The following is a 23,178-nucleotide window of genomic DNA, read 5'->3' as shown; positions in this document are numbered from 1 at the left end:
CTAAAACCTTGCCAGCTATCCTGGTGTAGGGCTAGTTTTCTGAGACCTGGGTTGCGTCCAGAAACCCAGAACGTTTGTTTTTTCAACCATACTTCCTCCTCTTCCTTTACCTGGAAATCGATTTCATGATGCCCTCCTACTAGGAGTCCAAATACCAGGAGACAAGAGAAGCTGTTCAAAACACCTGGTGAAATGGTTTGTGTTGGGGAAATCCGAGAGGATACTCAAGAAGTAGTTTAACACATTTTAAAGTGCCATCACTGTGTGCACCACCAGAGAGGACAGTCGTGGTGCAGTCCTACTATACGTTAAATTCTTTATATACACTTCTAAAACATATATGTTAAACAACACATTCTGTCTCTAACTAGACACATCAGTGTGTTCAGTTGAAGACAAATTTTGTGTTACCTTTAACACAATGTTATATCAGAAAAAGTATGACACAAAAGTGTTAAATTGGGTAACAGTTAGCGTTGTAGTTGTTAATACATTTTTTTAGAGTGTATACATGTATTCTCTTTGTTTGTACTCGCCTTCAAATAAAATAAAAAAGGAAAAAAAACATGGAGTAGAAAACCGCTCAATTATGAATCAGCTTACCCTGTGTAGCAGCAGAGTTGGATAATAAAGCAATAAGCCGCGAGAGGCTGTGCATTACGGTGATTTGTATCACGGGGAAGGTGTTCTTAGGTACAACGATTATTGCTTTAATAAAATGGCAGCCAATGTAAAATACACTGATCAGGCATAACATTATGACCACCTCCTTGTTTCTACTCATTTTATATTTTATCATCCCCACTTACTATATAGATGCACTGTAGTCCATCTCTTTCTCTACATACTTTGTTAGCCCACTTTTACCCTGTTCTTCAGTGGTCAGGAACCCAAAGGACCCTCACAGAGCAGGTACTATTTGGGGTGTTGGATCATTCTCAGCCCTGCAGTAGCACTGATGTGGTGGTGTGTTGCACTGGTCTGAGTGGATGAGACACAGGAGTGCTGCTGGAGCTTTTAAACAACTCACTATCGAATGCTGGACTGAGAATAGTCCACCACCCAAAAATATGCAGCCAACAGCGTCCTGTGGGCAGCATTCTGTGATCACTGATGATGGACTAGAGGATGACCACACACAAACTGCAGCAGCAGATGAGCTATCATCTCTGACTTTACATCTACAAGTTGGACTGACAAGGTGGGAGAGCCTAATAGAGTCGACACAATTTTTAAAAACTCGAACAGCACTGCTGTGTCTGATCCACTCATACCAGCACCACGTCTGTGTTACTGCAGTGCTGAAAAGCAGTATTAGGTGTGTGCTTTCAGGCAGTTGTTGTGATAGGTCCACTTCATCAGTTGTCTACATCAGCTTTTTTATGATGTTTACAGGAATCTGCTGTCCTGTTTCCCCAAATCCTGCTCATTCTCTTGTGGTACTGAGGTCACTGAGTGGTACGTACAAGACTATACTTTTAATTTTATTACTTTTGAAAGGAGGGTGAAGTGAAAAAAAAAAGTGCTGATCCATGGGCTTGCCAGGACAAATAAACACAAAAAACATACAAGGTGTTTGTACTATTTCTACTGGCCTCTTTGTCCTGCTCATTGACAAATTATGGGTGCTACAGGCAGCAAATCTTTTAAAAACCATACACTGCATAGCCAGCCCATCTTCTCCCTCCTCTTCTCCCAGAGGACTAGTTGGACCCATGTTTTAACTTCCAAACTCCTGCGTACATTGGTTGGTGTAACCTATTACACATAAGCAGGTACTCCCACATAAAAAAATTCTTCATAGAAAAAAAAAGCTTCTTAATTTTTACATTCAGCAAACACTTGACTAGAATACTTGCTTTTTTTAGTTTTACTTAAAGAAGTATATGCCCTGCAGAGAAGTAATTTTCTGAACTGCAATGAAAGAATAATTATGAGTTAATACAACATCTAGTTAAATTCAAGTTCATCCAACATTTTCAGTTCAGTTACTACGTCTTATTATTCCTGAGCCGTTTCATTCCACGCATCCATTTTACAGATCCTTACAGTGCAGAGTTTTCTCAGATAAGATAACATTGAATTAAACAACTCTTCTAATTATTTTTTTTCCTGATTGAAAATTATTGTCAGTAACCACCTAAATTTTGATCAACCCACATCCGAGCACATACAGTATGACAAGGGGGGGAGACAGGACAGGAAGACAGGAATAATGGAAACTACAGAGAAACAGAATACATTGGGTGAGGGAGGAGCAGATCCAGGGAAGTGGGGGAGGGATAAAAGAGCGTCTCGCAGCAGTGTTCCTCTGGGGGAGATGTGATGTACCAATGTACCAGCCAAGGCCAAGGCCCACGCTGATACGGGGAGCCGAAAGCAGATAAGAAAGGGGTTGCAGGCTTCGAGCGAGTAGCCATATTTTTAATGAATAACTGTGTAAGCCAGAATGTTCAAATAGACAACAGTTGTATGCAAATAACGCTGAAATAACAACCATCCAGCTCCAACCCAAGCATTTTTGCTGCAATAAGTTCCTTCATTATTTAACAACAAAACTCAAAACCAGTGTTGTGAGGTTTGCAAACTTCTGCAGAAAACCCATAACTGCACCACCAAAATAAGGAGTAGTAGGGATAGTATTATTCAAACATGCCATGGTGTTGACATCTCTCTCACCATCACTATGACTGTTTTGTACAAGTTCCTCTACGATGACCACCTCACTCATTCTTACAGTAAAACAAGATGCAGAAAGCATTGAGAAATATTTCCTCAATTGTCAAACAATTCAGCAGAACAAGGCCAGGATCATGATTATGCATCCATGGTCCCACAACCTGCAACTGGACAAGTAATAAATCATGTCCATAATCCAGCTCTGGAAACTTCTTCCAATGCCACTGCTTCAAATACAGCTGGTGAATCCCCAGAAGATAGCCTGCATATGGCTAGACATGCTTTTTTTTTCTTCTTTTTTTTATGCCTTGTAAGTCCAAAGCACTGTGCTGTCTACTTGCAACACTCTTGCAACTTAGACTAACTCACAAATACCTCTACCTCAACATTCTATGGTCAAATTAGCACACTTGCAGCACATTTTGTGTATACATGTAATTTAATGCTTTAATTTTTTTTTCTTATTTTTGGATGTAAATATGTAAATATATTTAAGTCAATGCTTAAACTAATTTCTGTACTTTTTTACTGTTTTTAACTACATACGTATTTATGAGTAAAAAAGCTTTAAATGATATTGAGTGTGTTGCACCAGAAGCCGCACATTATTTCAGAGATCCTCAATTTTAAAAATGTGCACTTTTTCCCTGCATAAAATAGTATCCTGATAAGGTATCATAAATCTAGTTCATATAGTTTGTTTTTCATATTTATATAGTTCTAAGCCTTTTATAAGATACTTTAACTTCTTTCTGAACATCATTTTACTAGTTTTAAGTAATTTAACAAGTAAATTCATCTCACTACCTTGGCAGACTAATTTACTGGTATCAAGCATATTTCTTAAAATAAGCAACATGGTGAAATATTTCCACTAGATAAATTACTTTTAACAAATGCAAAATCTTTAGAAATAAGTTAATCATAAGCTTACAACAATCTCAACATGAGGTATATAAGGCATGTTGACAACAATTAAGACACCATTTTTTCCTGTGTGCTTATATGTCAATTTTTGAGTGTTGCTTAAAATCATTTCTGACTCTTCGTATACGGTAAAATTTAGACTTCCTGATTTGTTAAAAACTCTAAGTGTAAACTGACTATTACTTCAGTGGTATGCACCCACTGCACAATGGACATGAACACATTTTTTGTAAATACATTTATAATGTATAATAATACCTATCAAAATTCATGCATTGGTAACTACACGAAATGCCACACATGCTTCATGTGCATTGTGCTAATATATAATTATGTAAATTTCCAGTCAAATTAGCAAAATAAAATAGTCTCATAAAACTGATGGGCTGTCAATGTAAAAGCTTTTGCCTCACAAAGAAGCCCGCTGTCCAATTAGTTAACTAGACATTCTTTTACCTTGATTCTATCTGTTGGCGCAGTGCGATACACATCCTAGTGAGACCTGGTAATTCATTGGGTAATTCATCCACATGAGTACCCAAAGGATATTTCAAAACCATATAAGCTACAGTGCTGAAACCTGCTGCACCATGTAGAGGACATCCTGGCCTTTCCAATTATGTCATTTGTTGGGGTGTCTCAAATGGCTGCCATCCCAGCAACCTCATTTTATGAGTGCGTGGGAAGTAAGTAGCTGAGAAATATGCATGTATGGTGTTTCTAAAGCCTACAGTTGATATGTTTTAGGTAGAAAAACCTTTAAGCTAATTTTCAGCGCATTTTTTATTGATACGCATGAAGGTTTAACCAACAAACAGTATACTTTTTGTCCTTTGTGGTGCACATTGGAACTATCTGTTTTAGATGAAATTCATGGTATCACAGGTGACAGGAAATTGACTGAGGCAGTGACAATTAATGATCTCACTGTCTGACTTTACTGAATTAATGATTACTATCTAACATCCTGTTGTTCGCTATAAAGGACATTATATAGAATAATAAAAAGTGTTTTTGAAAAACGTTCACTGTGAGATGTTTTTTTTCAGCCAATATACTAATTTTATTCCATTGTTTTCTGGGTCTCAGGAGGATATGGCAGGAAAAATCAACACCAACAGATCAACAAGCACAATACATTAATTACGGATTTGATATGAAGCCATAATGTCAATATCAAAATGTATGAAGATGTGTGTATTGTATACAATATCTTCGGTTTATGTAGGAAATAAATGCAACATTTCACGTGTATAGGTCACGATTGGAGCTTGGGCGTCATTCTGTGGTCAAACCGTGAACTGACAAATAATACCGGAAGAATCCTTATTGTAAATGTAGAACGACTGTATGAAATGTGATTTGGTTGGTAATTACTCTAAAATTGTCATTATTTTCTCAGCTTCACAAAGACAGTACATTCAAGAAGTCACTCAGCAACATATTTCCGCATAAGAAAATCTCTTCTTAAACTACTTGCAGGTTATTTTGCCTACACGATGAAATCCAAGCTCTGATAAAATACCCTTCGCTCGAAGCACCTGGTGGTCTTTCTACACTGCTTTCGCTTTGTCTAATCAACAAACTAATAAAAACTACATAGCCGATGCTGAGATTACAATAACTCATCACAAAGTGCAGTACGTTGGTTTTTCCTATTACTGTACTGCGGACACTGCTCGGAATGAATCTCTCAGCAGCTGAGCTGTAACTAAACGTGCCACACTAGACAGAGATACACGCGTTCGTACACTCCTATAGCACTCGCGCGCTCCTCGTGGAGCTCCACACCACAGCACGTAAGTCGGGGTTCGCTAGAACATCTGCTCTTCTGGACTGCAACAGTTAGGCGGCTCTTAAAAGAGCCTTTTGGGTGATTTAGCACAAATTGGGAGCACTTAAGTTAAGCACGCTCTCCGCGGATACGGCGGGCCAGCTGGATGTCTTTAGGCATGATGGTGACTCTCTTGGCGTGGATGGCGCACAGGTTCGTGTCCTCGAACAGACCCACCAGGTACGCCTCGCTAGCCTCTTGCAGGGCCATGACGGCGGAGCTCTGGAAGCGGAGATCGGTCTTGAAATCCTGAGCGATCTCCCGCACCAAGCGCTGAAAAGGCAACTTTCTGATCAGCAGCTCTGTGGACTTCTGATAACGGCGGATCTCTCTCAGAGCCACAGTGCCAGGCCTGTAACGGTGAGGCTTCTTCACACCGCCGGTGGCCGGGGCGCTCTTACGAGCAGCCTTAGTAGCCAGCTGCTTCCTGGGGGCCTTCCCACCAGTAGATTTACGGGCGGTCTGCTTGGTTCTTGCCATTATATCGAGCTCCGCTCTTCTTCACAAAAGAAAGAAAGTGAACTCACTCACGCTGCCGCGGCTTTTTAAGCGTTGGAGCTGCTCACCGCTTATTGGGCGTCTTGGATGTGCCCGCCTCTCATTGGACGGCTGTTCACCCGTCTACACGCTATTGGGCGTCTGCTGGCGCGCAAATATTTTCAAAATCTTTTGAAAAAAGACACCGCGCCAACTCCGTGGCGGGCTCAACAACATTATTTCCTTTTAAAATAAACTTTATTACATAATCCAAATACACAATCAATACAATATCACATTTATGCAAATTTATACGCAAATGCAACAAATCCACAATGAAATTACACACACAAACTTAATATGAATTTAAATGAGATAATTATAAGTCCAACAGAGTCCAGGGATATTTAGATTTTCTGTCCAAGGTTCGCAGTCGTTTCAGTTCAAACGTTCAAATCTGTTTAAAAACAACTTCTGCAGGGATTTGAATCTGTTGTATTACCATTTTACACCGTTTTCCATAGTTTACAGTTTGTAACACAAACAATCAATCAATACAAGTCCTTGACAAACTTTGACAAACTTTCCTCAAAATTACCAAACATTATAGTCTTAACATTTATATCAAACTTAACACCGAGAGCTTTTAGTCTTTTCCACACAACCACAGATCGATTACAGTGAAGTAACAGGTGTTCAATAGTCTCATCTTCCTCACAGTCAGCCGATGGGCACATTTTCGTGGTGACATAGCAGCTCCACTTAACGACACATCGCACAGCCAATCTCCCCACACTGATCAGCCCTGCTATGTCTCTCATGTTCTCCAGATCTGCCTGGACTAAATGTTTCTGATGCATATCTTACTCTCTGCTTCACTGAGGCATTTATGTGGATAAAGACCTCCATAAATGTGTTCGCTTATGTTATAGATCTTTTTACTATGAAAATGATGCCAGTCAATCTGAAGCTCTACATATTTAAAAATAAAATCTCCATATGTTAATTTGTAACATGGAACATTTTTTCTTGCTTTTCCTTTCTTTTTCCACCAACTTCTAGTGTTCCCCACCCACACTGCACCTCTCTTTATTGCCTGTGCTACTATTTTATAATAAACTATTTTGAGTTTTAGTCCAATGTCCATTGCACCAAGACCCCCTAAATTTTTAGATTTATATGAAATTCCCCTTTTAGTGACTTCCCTTGAAGATCCCCAAATAAACTGTACACACATTTTATTTAGCCTCATGATGCACTTTTATAACATTATTTGCTTCATTTCTCTCCACAATCAGATCAACAGTTATGTTTCATCGATCACCTTTTTTTGACGGGAGAGAAACAAGAAAAAGTGCGCTTCTTTCGCGGAGGTGGGTGGCTCTTAAAAGAGCCTTTGGTTTAGAACAAGTCAGCGGTAAACTGATTTACTTGGTCTTGGCCGCCTTCTCGGTCTTCTTGGGCAGCAGCACAGCCTGAATGTTGGGCAGAACGCCACCCTGAGCGATGGTCACTCCCCCGAGCAGTTTGTTGAGCTCCTCGTCGTTACGAACGGCCAACTGCAGATGACGAGGAATGATACGGGTCTTCTTGTTGTCACGAGCGGCGTTGCCGGCCAACTCGAGGATCTCAGCGGTCAGATACTCCAGCACGGCGGCCAAGTAGACGGGAGCACCAGCACCGACACGCTCGGCGTAGTTACCTTTGCGTAGAAGCCTGTGAACGCGGCCCACGGGGAACTGGAGGCCGGCACGAGAAGAGCGAGTCTTGGCCTTCGCCCTCGCCTTACCACCGGTCTTACCGCGTCCACTCATCTTACACTTCAATCAACTTCAACAAGCAAAACTAAAATAAACTACTTCGCGCTCTGAACGTCCTTCTTATCAAGGCGACAGCGTTTCTATTGACTAAAATGCGACGGTCTCCAACAACCAATCGCATTTGTGCCGTCCTACACTAGGGTCCGCCCACCGCTCTCCAAGAATCCTGCTCCCCCCTCCCCACTGCCCGCCGCCTGTGTGAGAAAGAGAGCGATGTCAAGACAAAGAAGGAAAGGAAGAAACATATATACGTCCTGTTTTACTACCCCATTCAACTCCTATTCCCATCAGTGTAAATGCACATGGCCACTCGATCATTATACTGAGCCCGGCGTTTTCTCGTGTTATCACTACTAACGATAACCAGCGCGAAGGAAAAGCTCTTCAAATAAAATTGTGAATGGCTCTTAAAAGAGCAGTTTTGGGTTCTGGGAAGTAAACAGCGCATTTCCTTTTGGGGGCGAAATTTTTCGCCGCGTTCGGTTTGGCTGCTTTGGGCTTCACCGCCTTTGGTTTCTTAGGGCTCTTAGCCGCCTTCTTCGGGGCCGCCGGCTTCTTGGCTTTCTTGGGAGACTTGGCGACTTTTTTGGCGGCAGTCGCTGGTTTCTTGGCTTTTTTCGGCGACTTCTTGACGGCTGCGGGTTTCTTTGCCACTACCATTCTGGGCTTTTTGGCGGCAACCTTCCTGGTTTTGCTTTTTATAACAAACTTTATTAAGGAATATTATTTCAGTACAAACACATTTTCAGATACAAAATACCAAATCCACATTCATCAACATTCCTACAGTGTTATTTACATTAGAAACATACGGCACTGATTAAAAGTCCAGCAGAGTCCAGGGGAACTTTCTCTTTCCTCGAGTGTCTATTGTCCTCAATCTTTTGATCTCACACAGTATTTGTTTATAAACAGTTTCTGTTTGCCGGCTTCTTCTTGGGCTCGGTTTGCTTCTTGTCGAGCTTGAAAGAGCCGGACGCGCCTGTGCCTTTGGTCTGCACTAGGGTGCCCTTTGTCACGAGGCTCTTCACGGCGAGCTTGACGCGGGAGTTGTTCTTCTCCACGTCGTAGGCGCCGGCAGCCAGGGCTTTCTTCAGAGCGGCGAGAGACACGCCGCTTCTCTCCTTGGACTGTGAAACAGCCTTGACGATGAGCTCACCGACGCTTGGGCCCGCTTTCTTGGGCCGGGCTGCGCTTTTCTTCTTGGGCGCTTTGGTCGGGGCGGCTTGAGTGGGAGCAACTTCTGCCATAGTTTAGCTTTTGCTAGGAGCGGAGCGAGAATGAACATAAACTTCCCTGTTCGGAGGAAACTTAGTTGCGCGCCCAGTCCGACCCCTTAAAAGTCACATGAGAACGGCGTATACTCTACTTTTCAGTCCTGACCCACTGACCTGCTCGCATTTGTGTTTTCTCGTGGCAGTTATCAGGAAAAATACGAGCGAAAGTCTAATTAGCTTTACCCTAATGTTTCCGTGACCCTAGTGTGAAATAACGCCAATCTTTTCTAAGCCTAATTAGTTTTACCATAAGTTCGCCGTAAGCATAGTGGGAAAGCTTTTCCTAACCCTAGTAGAAAATTAAGCCCAACTGACCCTGACCATTTGATTTAGCCTAAACTCATTACAAACGTATTTTTAGTTGACAGCCTAGCTCTGTATCTGCTTTTATTCCTCCAACTTCATCATCAGTGTAATGGTTCGCTGTACATATCAGTTCACTCAATGTAACTGCTTCACAATGTGGAGGCCCTGCCATAAGATTACTTTGGCATTATTTAACTTCACCATAATCCTAGGTCCTAACACTAAACCTTCACTTACATTGTAAGTATGAGGCCTAGCTGGAAAGGTCATTTTCTTCACTATAATGTCTACAGAAGACTAAGGCCTTGCCCTACACTTACTTGCGCAATCCACATCTTAAGCCTGAGGCCCAGCCGAAAGGATATTTTTGCTTTCTCTAGCTTTATCATAAGCCTAAGATTTATAATGCGGGTAAGGAACAGGAGCTATAGAGCTCGGCTTCAGGTTTATGATTTACTCTAACTTCCTCATACATCCAAGGTCTTGCTCTAAACCACTGTTACTGATTTCACTAAAATAGAGGCACGAGGCCTAGCTGAAAGCGTCCTTTGGTTTACTCTAACTTCATGTAGGGGAGACTGGGTATAGTTGTAAAACTTCTTGTTTCAGCAGCCGTAACTCAATAAGTTATTTTGAAGCTAAAGGTCTCAAACTTTTGTTTACTACAAATGGCTTCAATTTAGTCTTCAGCATCACTTTTGCATAAGGGTAATCTAACATAAGGGTTAAAAACAGGGTTACTGTTTTCCTGCTTTACTGCACAGAGCAGAAGAAGGGCTTGCTATTAAGCTGATTAGGTGTTTCAGGTGTGTTAGAGAAGGAAAACACTAAAATGTGCAGGGCAACTTAGGAAAAGTTGATGATGATGAGAGTTGCATTTTTGTTTCCTGGAAAATGTAGATTTAGTTTATCAGTTTATTACACTTTCTCTCTTCTGAATGTTTTGGAAAATGAATTGGATAAAAGGTGTGATTATTATTATTGTTTGTTTTACTTAGTCTTTGTTACCTAAAGCCTTTCTGAGTGTTGTACTATCTGTTGTGTTTGTGTTCAGCTGCTGTTGAAGATATTCTCCTGGGGATTCTGGTTCGATGATCTTCCTGCTACAAATCAGACCTCCATCATGGGCATCCTGCATCTACAGATCAACCAACTGGTTAGCTCAGTTCTATTCTGTCAAACACAGGCCAAGAACAAGCTGTGTGCAGCAGCATTTCTATTATCAGTAGCTAGACAAGCCCAAATATCATTTACTACTACTATTACTACTACTGCTGCTACTGCTAATAATAATCCATCCATTTTCTAAGCTACTTCTCCCTCAGGATTGCGGGGGGGGGTGCTGGAGCCTATCCCAGCGGTCATCGGGCGGAAGGCAGGATACACCCTGGACAGGTCGCCAGTCCATCACAGGGCAGACAGACACAGACAGTCACTCACACACTCACACCCAGGGTCAGTTTAGCATGTCCAATTGGCCTGACTGCATGTCTTTGGACTGACTGTGGGAGGAAACCAGAGAACCTGGAGGAAACCCACGCAGACACGGGGAGAACATGCAATATAATAATAATAGTACTTTTCACACCAGTGGCAGCTTTGAATGTTCTACAAACAGGTGATAAAGCTTAACAGTAATAGATGAAACTAAAAGTATGGACAATGACACTGATTAAGTTAAAAGGTAAACGCCAAGAGACGTAGACGTTTAATTAAACATTACGTTAAAGAGATGTTTGGTTAATGTTTATTAAAAGTGTGCACTGAGCTTGATTGTCTAATAAAAGGTGGAACAGTTTAGTTTAGAAGTATAAAATGTAAGACCTTTTAGCAGGACAAGGTCACTAAAGCACCTAATTTCCCACTTACCATAAGACACAGATACTGTATCTTAACTAAATTCAAGTGAGGCTGGGCCTTATATATACCCCCAATCACCAGAGATGACTTTAATAAAGGGTTATTTCTTGATAGAAATATATAGGCCCTAGATGATGGATTACAAAAGTATATGCACTAAACATTAGATTACTAGTTATGAAAAGAAACTGGAGGTATTAAATTCACCCAACAAATGTACTAAAATTGGCTGATTCTCTAAATTATGTGGCTTTTGAGCAGCGAGCAGAACAACACTACTGCTAGTGTAAAACTGGCCTAAATTTGGATAAAGGGGAAGCAAAATCACAGTGTCTGAAGAAGATGTGAAACTCAAGGACTCGAGAGACAAGACAGTCTTCATGCTGGCTCGTGTCGACCTCTTGGTGGAGAATGCAGGTCTTCTGCTTGCTTGTTGAAGGCGGAAAGCTGGCTCTTCAGATGGACTTCAGTCAGCACTGTGTTTGCTTCTGTTTCTGTTCTTAAATTGCACTACATTGGGAAAAAGTATTCGCTTGTCTGCCTTCACACGCATATGAACTTGAGTGACATACCATTCTTAATCCATAGGGTTTAATATGATGTCGACCCACCCTTTGCAGCTATACCTGCTTCAATTCTTCTGGGAAAGCTTTCCACGAGGTTTAGGAGTCTGTTTATGGGAATTTTTGACCATTCTTCCAGAAGCGCATTTGTGAGGTCAGACACTGATGTTGGCCAAGAAGGCCTGGCTCGCAGTCTCCGCTCTAATTCATCCCAGAGGTGTTGTGTCTGGTTGAGGTCAGGATTCTGTGCAGGCCAGTCAAGTTCTTCCACACCAAACTCGCTCATCCATGTCTTCATGGACCTCGCTTTGTGCACTGGTGTGCAGTCATGTTGGAACAGGAAGGGGCCGTCCCCAAACTGTTCCCACAAAGTTGGGAGCATGAAATTGTCCAAAGTCTCTTGGTCTGCAGAAGCATTAAGAGTTCCTTTCACTGGAACTAAGGGGTCGAGCCCAACTCCTGAAAAACAACCCCACACCATAATCCCCCCTCCACCGAACATGTATTGTTCTCCTGGCAACCGCCAAACCAAGAATTGTGCATCGGATGCCCAGATGGATAAGCCTGATTTGTCACTCCAGAGAACACGTCTCCATTGCTCCAGTGGACTCCAGAGTCCAGTGACAGCGCTTCACACCACTGCATTCGACACTTTGCATTACACTTGGTGATGTAAGGGCTGGATGCAGCTGCTCGGCCATGGAAACCCACTCCATGAAGCTCTCTACACACTGTTCTTGAGCAAATCTGAAGGCCACATGAAGTTTGGAGGTCTGTAGAGATTGATTCTGTAGAAAGTTGATGATCTCTGAGCACTATGCACCTCATGCATAGTGCAGCATTCACTAACCCCATGCTATCAGCTAACTTGGAGTGTCACTCCCAATCGCTTCCACTTTGTTATAATACCACAGACAGTTGACTGTGGATTATTTAGTAGTGAAGAAATTTCACGACTGAACTCGTTGCACAGGTGGCATCCTATCACAGTACCACGCTGGAATTCACTGAGCTCCTGAGAGCAACTCATTCTTGCATAAATGTTTGCAGAAGCAGTCTGAATGCCTAGGTGCTTAGTTTTATACACCTGTGGCCATGGAAGTGATGAGAACACCTGAATTCAATTATTTGGATGGGTGTGTGAATTCTTTTGTAAATATTGTGTATGTTTGACTTATCGGTGCCAATTAGACTTTCAAAATGAACTGATGAAACTTGAAAACAAAAGCAGCTGGACACATAGAAACAGACTAACATTAGCAGTTAACAACACTAAGATTTAAGATCTGCAGAACCAAAGTGCAAAAGTATGGAGCACCGCTGGTGACATCTTGTATAAATAAAAATAATGCATGGCCATGACTTAGTAAGGCATGGGAATGAGATGATTAAATCATGGTAACGACTTAGTAAAGCATGGGAACAAGATCCTAATGCGTGGCCACAACTTAGTAAGCCATGATCTTGTTCCCACATCTTACTAAGTCATGACCACGGCTTAATCATCTTACTCCCACGCCTTACTAAATCATGGCCAAGCATTATGCATTTCCACGCATTAATAAGATGTGGCCACACATTATTTCTATTTACACAGGATTTCATCATCAGGGCTTCATACAAACGTGAAGGAGAGTGGGCTTCTTTCTTTGTTGTTTCTTCGTAGTTCCATGTTGGCTCTCTCGCTCCCTTCGACCAACTCTCTCAAACTTCCTGTTTGTTGTCTTGAAGGAAAGAACTTTCAGAGGCACAGATAAGGCAGGAAAAAGGTTTCGGTTGGTTTGTTTGGTTTCATATAATGAACAATTTCTTTGTCTACTGCTCAAGTGCCACACAATAGGTTAACGCTTAAGTAAAAGAAAATTATAAGCATGAGATTTCATATATAAAACTTCTACTACTTCTACTGTTTCCATAGTGACTATTACAAATAACTATGTATATTACAGATTATTATATCTAAACATATTCCAGACTATGTTTACATACAATTACTTTAAACATTCTACTCATATAAGAAACTTGATTGACAAAGTGGTGAAATTGCTAAAAGATAATTTCGAAGTTATAAATCACACTATCATTCTAAAAATGCTTAAATGAAAAGTTACAGGATAACTCAGAAAAAATAAATGAGTGGTTTTATTTCTATTTATTTATTTTCACTATACAGACTTTATTTTTTTTATAGTCTTTATACTTGTCTGGTAACTTGTTATATGTTTGAGCAATTACTATAACAAAGTCCTTGTATGTGTACACAGCAAAACAGCAAAACAAGGCAATTCTCTTCCTGGATTAGATGACATTATGGAACAACAAAAAAGAGCCTGCATCTCTTAAGTTAAATTGCATAGCAGAATAGTTTAAATGGCTGTATCTCAGAATCTAAAGCAGAATAAAGGTTATTTAGAGTGGGAATGACTTACCACAACATTACTAAGATAAAATTTGGAAATCATAAAACTCATTCAAAATTTCAGTGATGCAATATACACAGTGGATTCCAAAGAAGAGTATATTATAAAATTTAATCTTTTTTTTTTTCAGGTTTACAGGAACCTAAAATGAATATTGCTTAAAGAATAGAAATAGAGATATATTGAGAAAAATAATCTCAAATGCGTAAAGACAGAAATCAGCAGACTAAAGCTAAGATGAAAGAGAGAGAAAGAAAGAGAGCGGTGGTGGTTTAGAGCACCTACAGTTGGCTTCCCCATACCACAGGCCGCAATCACGTCAATGTACAACCCCAATTCCAATGAAGTTGGGACGTTGTGTAAAACATAAATAAAAAGAGAATACAATGATTTGCAAATCTTTTTCAACCTATATTCAATTGAATACACTACAAAGAGTGTAATTGGGTATAAAGGGAGCACCACTTTGTGAACAACATTGTTGAGAACAATGTTTCTCAACGTGCAAATGCAGGGAATTTAGGGATTTCATCATATACAGTGCACAATATCATCAAAAAATTCAGAGAATCTGGAGAAATCTCTGCAAATAAGTGGCAAGGCAGAACACCAACATTGAATGCCCGTGACCTTCGATCCCTCAGGCGGCACTGCATTAAAAACCGACATCATTCTGTAATGGATATTCCCACATGGGCTCAGGAACACTTCAGAAAACCATTGTCAGTGAACACAGTTCGTCGCTCCATCTACAAGTGCAAGTTAAACCTCTGCCATGCAAAGCGAAAGCCATACAACAACACCCAGAAAGGCCGCCGGCTTCTCTGGGCCCGAGCTCATCTGAGATGGACTGACGCAAAGTGGAAAAGTGTCCTGTGGTCTGACGAGTCCACATTTCAAATTGTTTTTGGAAATCATGGACGTCGTGTCCAAAGAGGAAAAGGGCTGTCCAGATTTTTATCAGTGCAAAGTTCAAAAGCCAGCATCTCTGATGGTGTGGCGGTGTGTTAGTGCCCATGGCATGAGTAACTTGCACATCTGTGAAGGCACCATTAATGCTGAAAGGTACATCCAGGTTTTGGAGCAACATATGCTGCCATACAAGCAACGTCTTCTTCTGGGACGTCCCTGCTTATTTCAGCAAGACAATGCCAAGCCACATTCTGCATGTGTTACAACAGCGTAGCTTCGTAGTAAAAGAGTGCAGGTACTAGACTGGCCTGCCTGCAGTCCAGACCTGTCTCCCATTGAAAATGTGTGGCGCATTATGAAGCGCAAAACATGACAACGGAGACCCCGGACTGTTCAGCAACTGAAGTTGTACATCAAGCAAGAATGGGAAAGAATTCCACCTTCTAAGCTTCAACAATTAGTGTCCTCAGTTCCCAGTTCTTACTGAGTGTTGTTAAAAGGAAAGGTGATGTAACACAGTGGTAAACGTGCCCCTGTCCCAACTTCTTTGGAACGTGTTGTAGGCATCAAATTCAAAATGAGTGAATATTTGCAAAATGTAATAAAGTTCATCCATTTGAACATTAAATATCTTGTCTTTGTAGTGTATTCAATTGAATATAGGTTGAAAAGGATTTGCAAATCATCGTTTTCTCTTTTTATTTATGTTTTACACAACGTCCCAACTTCATTGGAATTGGGGTTGTAGATTGAGTTGAGATGCGAGTCCTCATATCATGTCACAACACACCTCTTGAGGAACAATCATTCTCCATGCATCACAAGCAACATTGATGGTCCATAATTTCTCTGAAAAGAGTAATAGAAATTTCATAGAGGAGTTGTAGTCTGGCCTGTGTGCAACTTTAGTTGAACAGGCATGCATAGGCCATACTGAGGAGTGCTGACCAATAGGTCACTCCGACAGCTTGATATCATGCAGTCCTTCAGACTCCATTGTATCCATTATAAAGTTGTTCACTTCTGCCCAGCACAGAAAAAAACACTTCTGTTGCAGTCCTCAAGGTCATATCTTCTTCATAGCAGTCCTCAACACTTTCATTGCAACAAGCACTAACTAGGTAATATACAGAAATCAAATGAGTAAAGGTTTTACTCAGAGTCAATCACACTGCCAAATGTTTGTCAAAACATCTATCATTGCAAAACAAAAGCACTATACTAGCTAAAATATAGTAATTCAGAAAGTAATGAACCTTGTATTATTGAATTTAGAGCTTTCTAATTGTTTTCAACATGTTAAACTTATTATGGGGAGAACATGCAGTACCGCACTCATTTTATGCTCATATTTTAGAAATGGCATTCCCTGGAGAATGATTTTACATTTACGTTAAGATTACATTCATTACTGCCCACTTCCACCACTGCTCCTAGACATTTGTGTCTTCAGTCTTCAAATGCCTAAAACTCTTCCCACACTCTGGGAAGCAGCGATACAGCTTCTCTCTTACGTGAATGCGCTGGTGTTGCTGGAGATGACTCCGACGATTAAAGCTTTTCTCACACTCTGAGCAGTGATACGGCTTCTCTCCTGTGTGAATGCGCTGATGTTTGTGGAAATTACTCTGACGATTAAAACTCTTCCCACACTCCAAGCAGTGATACGGCTTCTCTCCTGTGTGAATGCGCTGGTGTTGTTTGAGAGTACCATGTACAGTAAAACTCTTCCCACACTCTGAGCAGTAATACGGCTTCTCTCCTTTGTGAATGCGCAAGTGTTGCTGGAGATGAATCTGTTGAGTAAAACTCTTCCCACACTCTGAGCAGTGATATGGTTTCTCTCTTGTGTGAATGCGCTGGTGTCGTTGGAGATGACTCTGACAATTAAAACACTTCCCACACTCTGAGCAGTGATACGGCTTATCTCCTGTGTGAATGCGCTGGTGTTGTTGAAGAGTACTCTGTACAGTAAAACTCTTCCCACACTCTGAGCAGTAATATGGCTTCTCTCCTGTGTGAATGCGCTGGTGTTGTTGGAGATGAATCTGTTGACTAAAGCTCTTCCCACACTCTGAGCAGTAATACGGTTTCTCTCCTGTGTGAATGCGCTGATGTTTGTGGAGATTACTCTGACGATTAAAGCTCTTCCCACACTCTGAGCAGTGATAAGGTTTCTCTCCTGTGTGGATGCGCTGGTGTTCTTGGAGATGACTCTGACTATTAAAGCTCTTCTCACATTCTGAGCAGTGATACGGCTTCTCTCCTGTATGAATGCGCTGGTGTCGTTGGAGATGACTATGACGATTAAAGCTCTTCCCACACTCTGAGCAGTGATACGGCTTCTCTCCTGTGTGAATGCGCTGATGTTTGTGGAGAGTACTCTGTTGAGTAAAACTTTTTCCACACTCCAAGCAGTAGTGATTTCTCTCTTTGCTGCGTTTCTGTGTTTGTCTGTGAGATGTGTTCATGTGGATGACATCAGATGACAGTTGCTGAGTACCGGAACATTGTTTGGACGCCATATTCTTATATTCAATCTGTATCAGCAGTGCAAGATTTCTCTTGGTGCAATTTCCCAATATGTTTATGCAACCACATTTAAGCTGGGTAGAAAAGTGCAGGAGACGACTTGAAACAGGACATCATTCATATCTGGAAGAAAAAAAAAAGAAAATCTAAAATCAATTCACAATGCAACAAATGTAGTAAGACCCACATCTTGAAAGCTAACTAATATCCAGCTTTTGTTTCGTTTTGTTTTTGAGCCTGGGCCAATAGCCATCAGGTCAACAAACAAAACCTAACAATACATACATTCATATGTATTTTATAGGATATTATGTGTTGTGCTGTATGTGGAAGAAGGTATTTTCCCCACATATTCACATGACATAGCCATGATGTGGGTAAATATAAAACAATCTATATGCCTTTCTAATGTTTTAATAGAGAGTGTCCTGTTAATATCAAATTCTTGAATTAAACTCAAATTAAACTTCAGTGTCTAAAAATGGTTGTGTTACATTATCTAAATTTAACACTATTAGCTACTTTACATTCAACATTAGACAAGTAGTCTGGAATAGTGCTATTACTTTAATTAAAGTACTCCTAATAAGTGCTACAAAGTGCATGCAAATGTTTGGGCACCCCTTACAAAATTGCACATTTTATTGATTTTTAAGTGGAAAGAACTAAACACAACCTCTGCAGCACATGTTAATGCAGAGCTTCTTCATATATGATAAACTTTAAAAAGCAGAAAAATTAAAATTGTAATTGGGGCATATACAAAAGTTTTTACATCCTTAAAAGTTCAGAACTTGGTTAAAGAAACAGTCCTGTTTGCCTGTTTGTTTTTTTTGTGTGTGTGTGTCAGATTTGTTGTGTCCACCGACCTCCTTTAAATTTACAACAGAAAAGCTATCTTACCAACTAAGTACACGGGAGTAGCCCCAGTAGTAGTTAGAGTCTGCGGAGTTGAAATAAGCATTTTTTAATTTTGTCGAGCAAGCATTCTTTCCAGCAGCTAAATTAGTGTTAGCCTTCAGTTAGTGCTTCTGTGTAACCACAGATTTCTGGTACAACTCAGTCTGCAACAAAGTTGGAAGGCTGTGCAAAATGTAAATTTAAAAACAGAACGCAATGACAAGCAAATCATTTAAACACTAAAATTTAATTGAAAATAAAGACGTAAAATGTTGAAATTGTATTTGTTTTTTTTTTGTTGTTATTTTTTAAAAATATATACCCATTTTAAATTTCAGGCTAGCAACATTTAAAAAAAGTTGGAACAGGGGCATGTTTACCACCGTGTTACATCACCTCAGTTTCAACAACACTATGTAAATATTTGGGAACTGAGGAGACCAATTGTTGCACTCGAAGTGAAATGTTTTCCCATTCTTGCTTAATATAGGATTTCAGTTGTTCAACAGTCTGGAGTGTCCTTCGTCATATTTATGTTTCGTAATGCACCATATATTTTCAACGGCTCAAAAGTCTGCACGCAGGCCACCAGGACCTTTTTAATAGAGCCATGCTGTTGTAATACAACCCGAATGAGGTTCTGCATTGTTTTGCGGAAATTAGCAAGTATCTCTGGACAGCAGCACGTCTTGCTCCAAAATTGTATATATCATTCAGCAATAATGGTGCCTTCAGAGCTATACAAGTCAGCCATACCATGTGCACTAATGCACTCCCATACCATCACGGATGCTGGCCTGTAAACCGTGCACTGATAACAAGCCGGATGGTCCCTCTCCTCATTAGCCCAGTGGGTGCAGAATGCGGCAGCACGGTTCGTGTTCAATCTCCCAAGTTCAGCCACACCACCCCACTGCTGCGCTCCCTTCACTGGCTTCCTGTAGCTGCATGCATCAGATTTAAATGCTTGCCTACAAAGCCAAAAATGGACCAGCTCCTACCTACTTGATGGCAATGGTGAAATCTCAAACTGTACCGCGAGCCCTTCGAGCTTTGAGTACAGCTTGGCTTGACCCGCCATCCTTCAAGGCGCATGGAAGACAAGCATCAAGACTGTTTTCCGTTCTGGCACCCAAGTCGTGGAATGAACTCCCACTGGCTGTCCGTTCAGCACTCTCTCTTCAAAAGCAGACAAACACTTAAAATACAATATATATTATATTGCACTGTGTATTGTACTGCGTTCTGCGTATTGAGTTCTGTGTTCCTTTTCTCTGGTTATCAACAGTGACTTTTTGTATCTAGCAGTACTTGAGCTCAGGACTGTCTTTCTCTCTAACCTATTGGTAACTAGCAAAGATACTTTCTCTAGATAGACAAAGCACTTCTTGTAAGTTGCTCTGGATAAGAGCGTCTCCTAAATGCTGTAAATGTAAATGCTGCATCCATGATTTCAAAAAAAGAAATTAAAATCTTGATTCATCTGACACTTTTCCACTTCACCTCATTCCATCTGAAATGAGCTTGGGCCCAGAAAAGGCAGTGACATTTCTTGATTCAGTTTAAATATGGTGTCTTCTTTGCTTCATGGAGTTTTAACTTACATTAGCCCATGCAGTGATTTCCACTACAGAATCGTGTCTGGTTTTATTGTATTGTCACCTGAGGGCTTGAAGATCATGGCCATCCAATATTGGTTTTTGGCCTTGTTCTGTGTATACAGAGATTTCTATGCATTCTCTAAATATTTTAATGATATAATGTACCACAGATTATTAACTCCCCAATTCATAATTCGTTGTGATATTTTGCCTGCGCAGTCTTTCAGAGTATTGAGCCCTCACGAACTTTACTTTTGAAAGCCAACAATAACAAATCATGTTACTTTCTCTTTTCCAATTAACCTAATTATTTGTTCCAATAGGTGTTACTAGTCTTTTGTTACCCCATCTCAACTTTTTTGGAACATGTTGCTGGTGTCAAATTCATAATGGGCATATAATTTTCAAAAAACAATTATTCAGTTTCAAAATTTACATTGCCTATTTACTATTTTCAATTAAATACAGGGCTTAATTATTTGCACATAACAGCATTCTGTTTTTATTTACATTTTGCACAGCATCCCAACTTTTTAGTAAATGTAGTCATATGTGCAAATACACTTGGCCTATAATGGCTAGTTTTCTTATTCAGATTAATTGGGGGATTAATAGTTGATTTGGAATAAATACAGAGACATCCACTCTAGTATTAATATCAAAGTGAAAATATTGCTATCAATCTACTACAAACACCCAGCTTTATGCAGTTACAATTGGCAAAGCACCATCCAATTCTGTCTGTGGAAAATAAATACATATATAAATAAATATAAGTCCATTTAAATTTACATTTAGGTTATAGCAGTTTATTTAGCAAACACAGACTGGATTAACATGAAACGATACAATGCACTGTAAAACTTTATCACCATGCTTATAAATTCCAGAGGTTGTAATTTGGGGGATTTATTTTGTTAGAATGTCAGTTCAGCAGGCCCTGAAAAAAATTGCTCTATATAATTAGAGCTTTGCAGAAGCAAGATGCTTAAACACACAAAATATAGGTGTACTTTGTAGGTCTACATTTGCAGACTGTAGTCCATCTGATGCTCTGCATACAGTTAGCCCTGCTTTCACCCAGTTCTTCAATGGTCAGGGAACCCCACAGGACCACTATAGAGCAAATGTTATTTGGGTAGTTGATCATTCTCTATGCAGTGAATCAGACACAGCAGTGCTGCTGGAGCTTTTAAACACTGTGTACACTCACTGCCCACTCTATCAGAGACACGTTCATTGTTAGTCCACCTTGTAGGTGTGAAGTGAGACGTGATAGTTCATGTTTTGCTGCACAGTTTGTGTTGGTCATTCTTATCCTTCATTAGTTGTCACAGGATGCTGTGGGCTGGACAATTTTTGGTTGGTAGACTATTCTCAATCCAGCAGTGATACTGAGGTGTTTAAAACCACCAGCAGCAAAGTTGTGTCTGGTCCACTCGTACTAGTACAACGTACCCGTTCCAAACACCCACAATCTCAATGTCGCAATGGCAACAGCCCTATTTACGTCAAATAAATGTATCTTTTCACTTCAACCATTGAGACCAATAATTCTGTATTCAATTCCCTGAGGCAACATCTACTCTTTGGACCACCAAGGAATGCAGTAAAAATTACTTAACTGTGAATATTACTACCTGCCCCATCACAGCCTTTTTACACTCAGTACACACAGTTGTCAGGACAGCTTCTACAACTAGACCAGAGGATCTCACAGTCAAGGCCTGAAGACCCCACACTACACACATTTTATGCTTTCCTTTATCATAGAAATATCCCTAGAACTTGGCTTGGAAACATCTAAACTAGGCCATCAATCACACACTACACCCCCTTCTTAATACACCTCGCCCACCATAGGCATTCCTACTAGCTCTTAATCAGCCTTGACGAGCAATCCCCACCAAGACATTAACAGCTCTCATAAAGTACGTTATGTTGTTTTAGAACAAGCTGTGATTTTATATACAGCTATACAGCAAGTGACTGTAATAACTACACAATCATACAAAAGGTTGTTCTAAGGGACATGCCTTTAAAACTAACCAGGCAAAGTTGGCTTGAAAGCAAAACCGATTTTTAAAAAAATATATATAAATAAATCAGAAATACAACTAAACAACCTCTCACTTCACTCGGTTTGAGTGAAGCTGCTTCTGCGTTGGCTATTCTAATTTAAATCCATCAAATCTTATGCTCTAAACAAAAATGTGCCTCCAGCTGCTTGTCTGAGAGTGAAGGAAGAACAGTGAGTGTTAAAGTGTCGGACAGTTTCCTACCTTCAGTAGTTCAGCTCTTGTTTCTGATCCTCCAGCAACACTACGAGCGGAGAGGCGACCGCTCAACACGACCCTCTGCTTCGCCGCTTTAGAGCAGTAGGAAAAAGTGATAGTTACAGAATTATCGCCGCCACCTGGACTGGAGCCAGTCAGTCACAGAAACTGGTGGATTTATTTTAAAAACCTATTATCATTAATAGATTTTTTTTTGTAATGTACATATAAAGGTAACGGTTTATTTTTAGGGTCCAAGCACGCAGTGCATAGTTGTTGTTCTTTTTGCTATTTTTCTTTTTCTTCTGCTTCTTCTTCTTCTTCTTCTTCTTCTTCTTCTTCTTCTTCTTCTACTTCTTTTTTTTCTTTTTCTCCTGAAAAACGTGTTGTGGAGAACAGACTGTAAGGCATCCAGACACCAAACTTGGTGGGTAAGGTGTAGTTTGCGTGCATCTCGCCAGGCAGCAGAAATGACCCAGATTGGCCAAAGAGGGGCGCTATAGAGCACCAAAACACATTTTGTTTCATAACTCCTAAACAGAGACGTGCACAGATACAATTCTTTTTGTGCGTCATTCCTTGGGTCAAGCCAAATAACTGTGCCACTGGTACCATTTAGCTCCGCCCACTTAGCTTTTTTGCTAATTTGCATAATATGCAAAACCTACTTTTGTGAACTGGTCCTACAATTTTCACTCAATCTTCAATTTTCTTGTATCAGAAAACTCAGAAGAGTCTGTTTATCAGTAATTATCAAAACATTTTGATATTTGCAAACATTATGGCTGCCATAT

The 23,178-nt window shown here is 40.4% G+C and overlaps 4 protein-coding genes across 4 annotated transcripts in view; all 4 read right to left on the bottom strand.

The window, feature by feature from the left end:
- LOC108414237 overlaps positions 1 to 5,935 on the bottom strand; it is an 89,458-nt gene extending 83,523 nt beyond the window's left edge. Inside the window, 3 exon segments of the mRNA XM_037531650.1 lie at positions 1,112 to 1,143; positions 4,094 to 4,098; positions 5,518 to 5,935. Coding sequence (XP_037387547.1) covers positions 1,112 to 1,143; positions 4,094 to 4,098; positions 5,518 to 5,920 — 440 coding nt within the window. The 5' untranslated portion in view covers positions 5,921 to 5,935.
- A 232-nt stretch (positions 5,936 to 6,167) lies between these two features.
- Positions 6,168 to 7,800, bottom strand: LOC108417215 (histone H2A-like). The gene has a single exon (XM_017689894.2). It carries the CDS (start codon positions 7,729 to 7,731, stop codon positions 7,345 to 7,347), a length of 387 nt encoding a protein of 128 aa, XP_017545383.1. The 5' UTR covers positions 7,732 to 7,800; the 3' UTR covers positions 6,168 to 7,344.
- Positions 7,801 to 8,514: 714 nt separating this feature from the next.
- zgc:163061 (uncharacterized protein LOC100037379 homolog) lies at positions 8,515 to 8,995 on the bottom strand. Its single transcript, XM_037531651.1, has one exon. The coding sequence runs from the start codon at positions 8,985 to 8,987 to the stop codon at positions 8,643 to 8,645; it is 345 nt and encodes a 114-aa protein (XP_037387548.1). The 5' UTR covers positions 8,988 to 8,995; the 3' UTR covers positions 8,515 to 8,642.
- Positions 8,996 to 15,746: 6,751 nt separating this feature from the next.
- LOC108414300 (zinc finger protein 239-like) lies at positions 15,747 to 22,482 on the bottom strand. Its single transcript, XM_037531628.1, has 2 exons — positions 22,391 to 22,482; positions 15,747 to 17,730 (listed from the first exon to the last, which is right to left on the bottom strand). Exon 2 carries the CDS (start codon positions 17,598 to 17,600, stop codon positions 16,509 to 16,511), a length of 1,092 nt encoding a protein of 363 aa, XP_037387525.1. The 5' UTR covers positions 17,601 to 17,730; positions 22,391 to 22,482; the 3' UTR covers positions 15,747 to 16,508.
- Between the last annotated feature and the right edge of the window lie 696 nt (positions 22,483 to 23,178).

Source organism: Pygocentrus nattereri, chromosome 20, assembly GCF_015220715.1.
Source record: "Pygocentrus nattereri isolate fPygNat1 chromosome 20, fPygNat1.pri, whole genome shotgun sequence".
Lineage (NCBI taxonomy): Eukaryota > Metazoa > Chordata > Actinopteri > Characiformes > Serrasalmidae > Pygocentrus > Pygocentrus nattereri.
The sequence above is the reverse complement of the archived record's forward strand: the minus strand, read 5'-3'. Positions and strand labels throughout refer to the sequence as shown.

Bases quoted from the DNA above. Each gene is read 5' to 3' on its own strand.
- LOC108417215 (XM_017689894.2), bottom strand. From the start codon at position 7,731: ATGAGTGGACGCGGTAAGACCGGTGGTAAGGCGAGGGCGAAGGCCAAG.
- zgc:163061 (XM_037531651.1), bottom strand. From the start codon at position 8,987: ATGGCAGAAGTTGCTCCCACTCAAGCCGCCCCGACCAAAGCGCCCAAG.
- LOC108414300 (XM_037531628.1), bottom strand. From the start codon at position 17,600: ATGGCGTCCAAACAATGTTCCGGTACTCAGCAACTGTCATCTGATGTC.